This window comes from Sturnira hondurensis, unplaced genomic scaffold, assembly GCF_014824575.4.
Source record: "Sturnira hondurensis isolate 20B ecotype Veracruz unplaced genomic scaffold, ASM1482457v3 Scaffold0020410, whole genome shotgun sequence".
NCBI lineage: Eukaryota > Metazoa > Chordata > Mammalia > Chiroptera > Phyllostomidae > Sturnira > Sturnira hondurensis.
Window position 1 is genome coordinate 12364 of NW_028093041.1, and position 9219 is coordinate 21582.

Genomic DNA, 9219 nt, shown 5'->3' on the forward strand with positions numbered 1-9219 from the left:
TTATTGAAGTTTTCCCAATTTTCCCCTTGATGTCCTCTCCATCATGTATACCAAGACCCTCCAGCCTCCCGCTGCTTTGCTCATGTCTATTAGTTGTACATACAAGTTCTTTGACTTCTCTATTTTCTATACTATCCTTAACCTCTCCCTGTTTATTTTATGCCTACCAATTATAAATTGTATTCCCTGTACCCTTCCTCCCTCATTTTGTTTCTCCCCACTTCTATTGAAAACCCTCCATGTAATGTCCATTTCTCTGATTCTCTTCCTCTTCTAGTTGTTGGCTTAGTTTTTGTTTTCATTTTTCAAAATGTTCACTGGTTGATAGTTGCCAGTTTCTTGTCATTTTACTGGCTGGTGTGGCTTAGTGGATTGATCACCAGACTATGAACCTAGGGATACTGGTTTGATTCCCAGTGAGGGTACACACATGGATTGTGAGCCAAGTCCCCAGTGGGGGGCACTTGAGAGGCAACCATTTATTGATGTTTCTGTTACTTGATTACTGTCCTGAAATCTAGGCATCAGGCCACCAGGTGGAAGGAGTCACTCTGTCTGACCCAAATTTGAAGGCGTTATACTCTCTCTAATTTTTCATCGCATATGAAGTTTCAGTTATGCAAGATGAATAAATTCTAGAGATCTGCTATGCAATGCAGAGCCTCAAGTTAACAATACTGTACTGTACACTTACAAATAGTTAAGAGGATAAATCTCATGTTAAGTGATCCTACCACTATAAAAAATAAAACCAAAACAGCTAAGACACCCATACTAGGAATATAGCATTAAAAAGTCCACTATATATCATGTCATTTTTATGAGAAAATACATAGCATTATTTAAGAAAGTAAATTTTAGGGAAAATTGCATCAGTCAACACCAGGTTTTAAAGGAAATTTTTCAAAATTACTGGGCATAATTTGATGCCTTTATTCTTTTTAAAATGTGGCCATTATGGAATTATGGAATAATAAGTGAATAAAAATGTGAATCATTCATATAGTGAACTTGTGTCTTGCCAGTGTGGAAGAAGTATGGAGTTGTCTCAGAAAAGTGAAAGGTGGGACTGCCTCATAACCCAGCAATTCCAAGTCTGGCAATATATCCAAGGAAACGACAACACTAATTCAAAGCCTTTCTTCTCCCCGGGTTTCATTGCAGCACTATTTACAATTGCCAAAATATGAAGGCAGCCCAAGTGTCCATCAGTGGATGAGTGGATTATAAACCCATGGTACAATAAAACAATGGAAGACTACTTGTCTGTACAAAAGAGGAAAATCTTACCTTTTGGGAGAGCATGGATGGACCTGTAGACTATTAGGGTAAATGGAATAAGCAAGTCAGAGGAAGACAATCACCAGGTGATTTCACTCACCTGTGGATTCTAATGAATGGAATAAACTAACAAACAAAGTAGAAGCAGGATCATGGATACACAGAACAGACACACAGAGGGGGTCGGGGGAAAAGGTTAAGGGATTAACAAAAAAAACTAAAAAGCCTCATAGGCAGACAACAGTAGGGTTATCACCAGAGTGAAGAAGTGGGGGAGAAAGAGGGGATAAGTGACGATGGAAGGAGACTTGACTTGGGGTGGCGAACACACAATACAACATACCGATGATGTGTATAGAAATGTACCCATGAAACCTACACAACTTTATTAGCCAAGGTCACCCCCAAAAATTCAATTAAAAATAAATTTTAAAAAGAAAATATGCAATGTGAAAAGATCTTCTTTTAAAAGAATAAAAAGTTTAGAAATGTGAATAATTAAATGGCAATAAATACATATTTATCCGCAATTATTTTACATGCAGATGGATTAAATGCTGCCATCAACAGACATACAGTGGCTTAAGGATAAGAAAACAAGACATTTCCATGTGCCACATAGAGATCAAAGACTCACACAGACTGAAAGTAAAGGGATGCAATTTTGGACCAATTATAATTGCCTGCGTTTATTTTCCACCACTCCCCCACCCTCCCACCACCCTAGCCAAACCTACCCCTCTCCCTACCTTCCACAACACCCCCAGCTTCATTGTGTTCATGTGTCCTTTATAGGTGCTCCTGAAAACCCTTCCCCTGTTTCCGTCTTAATCCCTTCCACCTCTCCTCTGCTTACTGTCAGATTGTTCCTAATTTCAATGTCTCTGGTTATATATTGCTCGCTTTTTTCTTTTGTTGATTAGGTTCCATGCATTTCTTACTATGTGACCTGTTAAACTTTGTTAAAAAATGCATTTCTTACTATGTGACTTTGGGTGACTTGTACATGCTTCAACTTAATTATCCTTAAAATGATAAAAGGGATACAATCTTAATGCTTTGTGAGTATTGATTAGCACATGGTGTGTGTGAAGGAGCTTTGTGAACTACAGAGTACATTGTAAATGTCACGTCTTGCTTTGACTTCAAACCCAGTGAGTGTAGGAATGGAGAAGGAGCCACGGAAAAATCAGCTGTGCAAAGGTCACCCTTGTGTTTCAATCTCTCAGGCTCATAGCATCCTGATGGTTGGTTTTCAGCAACGCTAATGGGTGGCCTGGGTCTAGGGATATATCTGATGATGTGATTCTTAGTGACTGAAATCTGGGCTCCCTAAGGGAAATTGTACTGCTGCTGATAACCTAAACCAGAAAAAAATGTTACTAGAAAATAAGTATATACCAATATCCTTCATGAATTTACATGCAAAAAATTGACTGGAGAAACTGGCCATAAAAAAACACCCAACGGAACACAAAAGTAGTTTTATATAATTTTGAAGTAGAGTTTGACTCTAGGAACATAAGGTTGACCTCATATTGAAAAATCAGTTAATGTCCTATGTAAGTGAGATAGAAAAGTCTGAAATAAACTACCTAAGCCTACTTCTACAAGAACTAGAGGAACAACAAGAAACAAAGGCCAGAGCCAAGAGAAGGAAGGAAATAATCAAGATCAGGGCAGAATTAAATGACACACAGACTAAAAGAACAATTCAAAGGATCAGTAAATGCAGGATTTGGTTCTTTGAAAAGGCGTATTAAATCGGCAACCCTTTAACTTGATTCATCAAGAAAAAGAAGACAGAAAACTGTACTTGACCAATAATTTAATTAAAAAATTAAGAAAAAATTAAGGTATTGGTGACAATGTAAAAAAGGGAAGAAAGAGAAAGGACCAAAATAAATAAAATCAGAAATGAAAGAGAAGTTACAACTGATACCACAGAAATACAAAAAATTGTAAAAGTTCCTGTGAACAACTACATGCCAAGAAATTGGACAACCTGAGTGAAATGGACAAATTTCTTGAAGCATACAATGTTCCAAAACTGCATCAAAAAGAAGCAGAAAGCCTGAAAAGAATGATAACACCTAGTGGAATTGAAGCAGTAATCAAACAACTCCAGGCACACAAAGCCCTGGAACACTGGTCTTCACAGTTGAATTTTACCAAATATTTAAGGAAGAATTAACTCTCATCTTCTCAAACTATTCTAAAATATTCAAGATGAGGGAAAACTCTCAAACTCTTTTTACAAGGCCAGTATCATTCTAATTCCAAAACCATATAAAGACTCAACAAAGAAACAAAATACAGGCCAATATCACTGATGAACATAGATGCTTAAATCCTCAACAATATACTGCATGACTGAGTTCAGAAATACATTCAAAAGGTCATACACGAGGGTCATTTGGAGTTCATCCCAGGATGCAAGGATGCTACAATATTCACGAATCAATAAACATAATACTCCACATAAACAAAACGGGGTAAAATCATCACATAATCAGATCAATAGATGCTGAAATAGCTCTTGATACAATCTGGCACCCATTTATCATAAAAACACTCAGCAAAGTGGGACTAGAGGATATGTACCTCAACATAATAAAAGCCATATACGAGACACCTACAGCCAACATTATCCCCAATGGGAAAAAAATAAAAGCTTTTCCTTTAAGATCAGCAACAAGACAAGGGTGTCCACTTTCACTACTCCTACTCCACATAGTACTGGAAGTTCTAACCACAGTGATCAGACAAGAAAAACACAAAAAGGAACCCAAATTGGGCAGGAGGAAGTAAAACTGTCAAGATTGCAGATGACATGATAGTGTACATAGAAAACCCTATACTCTCCACCTAAAAACCACCTGACCCTTTGAGTGAATTTGGAAAAGTAGTGGGACAAGGTCAATATTCAGAAATCAATGGCATTTTTGTACACCAACAATGAAATATCAGAAAGAGAAACTGGGGGAGGAATCCCATTTACTAAAGCAAGAAATAAAGAAAGTACCTAGGGATAAATTTAACCAAGGACATAAAACACCTGAAACAAAATAACTTAGTCAAGAATATTGATTTCTGTTTCTCTCTGCTTGTATAGGATAATGTCAACTGTCAAAACAGCTTTAGAGAAGCCTTAGTTTGCTTGAACTGAAACATTGAGGCATTGGAATTGAAGCTCCCCTGGATACCATCTCTGAAGAGGCAAGGACCTCAGAAGAAATTTTCCTGCTATTTCATCATGCTTACAAGAGCCCTCTGAGATTCTGAAAGGAAACCGAACGTTTTCATGAGTCCCCAAAGTCTTTGCCCTTGGACGAAGGAGAACATACTTGTGGTGCTTACTTTAGTTTCCTGGTAATAGATTGCTTTTCTCTATTTCTTCCACATGTGCAGTGGGATCGAGAACACGGACTGGGATTCATTAGTGTCACCTGGGCAGTGGACAATTCTCCATGCAAACAGGCAGATGAGGCACCATCACTGCTGAGCTTTAGTGTGGAGAGGGCAAGTCCTCACTGCTGTATGTGTACACACTCAGACACACACAGGTCCATGTGCAATGGTTTCAGTCAGCCTTTCCTGGAAGATGATGGGTTCTGCCTTTCTGTTCCACTCTCATAATTTCTGCCAAAGAATGTCAGACATTAACTCTGACCAAAAACATACATAACTGGTCAGCTAACCAGTCTTGAACTTCCCCAAATACAGATTCATTCTTTGAATAGAAAATTACCCATCCTTACTATGTAAACACGCCTGCCAAACGGTGTTCAATACAAATTTCCACATAAAATTTTATTAATCTTTATTTCAATCTCAGCCAAATATCTACACTGTGTCACTTGTGGTTATCTTAAACTTCAGCAAGGTCTCTTACCTCTATCCTGTTATTTGGTAAAAATTTTCTTTCCCACAGCGATAATTTGAATGAAGTACTGTATAAAAGTGTGGGGACCAAACCCTGATGCCTGGGGAAGGTGCTGAATTAAGCCATGACACCCAGCCGTTCATTACAGTAACTCGTGTTATTATTAAGCAAAGGCTTTCCAGGTCTCTCTCAAGTCATAGCTCAACTGTCAGATTCCACTATTTGAACTGGAATCTCTAACACTTGCCCTTTCAGCCACTCTCCCCTGTGTGCTGCCCCGCTCCCTAGCTTTCCTTTTCTTCAGTGCACTTTCATGTTTCTTTCATGCATTATGAGGGGAGACAAATATGTCTACCCTACGAGGTCATTCTCAGGAATAAACACGGTACAATTATGTGTGCGATTTCTGGATCTTTCAGATGAGGGTGCTGGGTCAGATACAGAGATCAGTATACAGTAAGCACTCAGTGCAAGAAATCTTTGCCCAGGTGCTTTGTTCTTAATGGTACTTATAAACTTGTACCTAAATGAAAGCAAAGGCCGTTAAAAGCCCCATCAGTCACCATTAAGGCCATAAACAAACATTTTCTCTTCCTTAGGGAGCAAGGATCCTGAGGGAGTCCCTGTAACTAGGTCACTGTGGTCCCTAATACAGAATAACACTCTTCAGTCTCTGGGTATTCACGGATGTTATAAAAGTTCTGTTCCATCCCTGAAAGCTGGACTGGAGGCTCAAGACAAGGTAGGTCAGAGACCATGTTCTTCAGCTCAACAGGAGAACCAAGACATACTAAAGTCTTTGAATTTTAAAGAGAGAGGCAGAAGCAGAGCAGTCTGATCTCTGAGTTGTCCCTTCTTGTCACCAGGGCCATCTGAGTCTCCAAGAGAGAGATGGGTGGGAGACAGCAGAGTCCAGCACTGTGACTGCAGGCAGATGGAGGGTGAGTGCCTGCCTGACCTGGTCTGTGACATAGCAGAGTGATTAGGGTACAAAGACCGAACTCTGGAGCCAGAGACCCTGAGTTCCCCTTCTGCTGCCACTTAGAAGGACAGGGACTTGGGCCTAGTGTCCTCACCTGTTCAACCAGTTTAATTAAAATGCCACGGAGCACTTAGAAGAGTGCCATTAGCATAGTTAGTGCTCAGCAAGTGTTTCTTTTTCCTTAGCTTTAGTTCATACTTTACCTTATTACTCCAGTATTATTTTCACATAGTATATACACAGCCATTCCTGCTAAAGACTCATAGCAATACAGCCTCATCTTCCTGTTCTGACCAACACTGACCAAAGGTGGAAGGTCTAGAGCAACTGGCTTCTGCTTCCCAACAGCACTGGAGAGATGGGCCCAGATCACACAAATCTTGGTCCAGGGCTGTAGAGGGCAGGGAGTACCATAAGAGGGTCACTGTAAAGTTTCAGGATGCTCCCAGCAGAGCTCTGTGGACTTTCTCCACGGTTGGATGAGCCCTTACTCTGGAGCCAAATTTCACCCACCAACAGTTATTAGGATGGTTAAACCCACATGAGAACGATAAATATAAAGATGCAGGAACAAGGATATGCCATCTCACCTCTAAGTCCCACTCTCAGGCCTGAGTAGTTTTTCTATCTCTATGTGAGCAACTCTTTTGTTTTTCCCTCCCAGACTGTCCCAGAGGAGCATGGCTGCAGATAACACCTCCCCTGTGACAGAGTTTATCCTTGCAGGCTTAACAGACCAGGAAAGACTCCAGCTCCCTCTCTTCTTCCTGTTTCTAGCCTTCTATGTGGTCACCATGGTAGGGAACCTGGGCTTGATAATACTGATTGGGCTGAACTCTCACCTGCACACCCCCATGTACTTTTTCCTCTTCAACTTGTCCTTAATTGACTTCAGTTACTCCTCTGCCATCATCCCCAAAATGCTGATGAGTTTTATCTTAAAGAAGAACATCATCTCCTACACAGGGTGTATGACTCAGCTCTTTTTCTTCTGTTTCTTTGTCATTTCTGAATGCCTCATCCTGTCAGCAATCGCATATGACCGCTATGTGGCCATCTGTAAACCACTGTTGTACACGGTCACCATGTCTCCTCAGGTGTGTTTATTTATTTTGCTGGGTGTCTATGGAATGGGTGTTTGGGGTGTTTTAGCTCATACAGGTAATATACTGTTTCTGTCCTTTTGTGCAGAAAACCTTGTCAATCATTACAAGTGTGATGTCCTTCCCCTCCTTGAGCTCTCCTGCAGTAACTCCTACATGAATATTCTGGTGGTCTTTATTCTTGCATCCTTTGGCATTGTGGGTCCCTTTGTGATTGTTTTTCTCTCTTATGGCTTCATTCTTTCCAGCATTTTCCACATTAGTTCTGCTGAGGGCACATCCAAAGCCTTTAGTACCTGCAGTTCTCACATAATTGCAGTTTCTCTTTTCTTTCGTTCAGGAGCTTTTATGTATCTCAAACCACCTTCTTTTTTACCCCTTGACCAGGGGAAAGTGTCTTCTCTCTTCTATACCATTGTGGTGCCCATGTTGAACCCACTAATCTACAGCCTGAGGAACAAGGATGTCAAATGAGCCATGAAGAAATGCTTGAGCAGAAACATCTTCTATTGAAAATGGCTGAGAAAAGAGATCCAAAGCTTTGTTTACCAGTGTAGCTTTCTTAGTTTTTCAATGAGGGAAAGAAATATCCAAACTTGCTCTTCTGTAGGTAGAAGTCATTTTAAATTTGTTCTCAAGTATACTATTTCCCTTCATTCCTTACTGCTTTCTAAGTATTCCAATCATTTTTTATGAAAATTGTTTCCACAGTTATATAGGGTTACTATTGAATTGGTGTAAAAAACCATTTAGACCCGACTCTTGTATGACACGTTGCATACTGTAGACACATTTTGCAGGCTGCTCCTAGACATGCACACAGCTGGTGTCAGACCTGGGTCTGGAATCTAGGCCCTGGGCTTGTATCCACACAGCTCTGCTTTCCTTCACTCATATTTTCTTGATCCATCATTTCATAGTAAGTTTCATTGCAGGTGGGTTTTTTGGTTTTTGGTTTTTTAATTTTGCATTTAAAGAGGTCTAATTCCATTTATAGGAATGTCATGAATCTTTTCTAGGGTTAATTTTGGAACATCAATTTTGCAGGAATGTTGAAGGAGAAAAAATGTAGTGATTTGGTCTTGGCATAATGACTTTTTATATGTTTTAAAGTTTTTCAGGGGGAACGTTTTATCTAGAGTCAAGCATGGTGCCCATTAAGATGGTGTACGGAGCTCTAAGGACGGAGGCTCACTTATTAGTGCTTTAACAGACAGATGTGCAGATTTAAAAGAGTTATTTCCTGACCAATAAAATAGAATCTGAAGCCTCAGTTCAAGGGTTTGAATGCTGTAATCGAGTAATAGTTTGGGGTGCAAGCGAGCCATGAGAGCAGTAGAAGCAACAATTTATTAGGGAGGCATTTGCCCTTGTATTTTAAGGCATTGTGTAGAGCTGTGATCTTTGAACAGTAACAACTGAGGAAAGCAATGGTGGTCTCAGGACAGGTTGTGTATTCACAGTATTGGGAAAACAGAGGTACACCTTAATCCTGGGTCCCGCACAAAAACACCCCTTTTTAATAACAGAACCCTTTTATCAAAAAATCATAAGCATGTAATTCTGTAACATAACAATATCACACTCAAACATACCATATGACCTTTAGGATGAGATGTTTAAATGAAAACCATAAATTATCACACCCATATTACCACCCAACCCACCACACTGACACAGGGGTTACTTCTGCCAGATCTGCATAAAGTAAGAGAACAATTTTTGGTCTGAACACAACTCTTTTATTGGTAGAAGAAATGGTATAGGAACTGTTTGCAAGATATTTTGACTTGTAAACTTTTGCTAGGAAAGTTTTTTTCTATTAGGAGAAAAGGAAATGTTGGACAAATGGGTCGTCTTACCCTTGAGAATGACTCTGGCAGTGAGGATATGTAACAAAAGGGGTGGAAGTGCAGGGGATGGTTGTGATTTGGGTAGTGCAGTGGAGGGGATGGCCACTGAATCCA

The 9219-nt window shown here is 39.9% G+C and overlaps 1 protein-coding gene across 1 annotated transcript; it reads left to right on the forward strand.

Annotated features, from left to right (window-relative positions):
* The first annotated feature begins 5498 nt into the window (after positions 1-5498).
* On the forward strand, positions 5499-7726 carry LOC118975649 (olfactory receptor 8B12-like). The gene is made up of 2 exons (XM_037029696.1): positions 5499-5623; positions 6814-7726. Exons 1-2 carry the CDS (start codon positions 5499-5501, stop codon positions 7724-7726), a joined length of 1038 nt encoding a protein of 345 aa, XP_036885591.1.
* The last annotated feature ends 1493 nt before the right edge of the window (positions 7727-9219 follow it).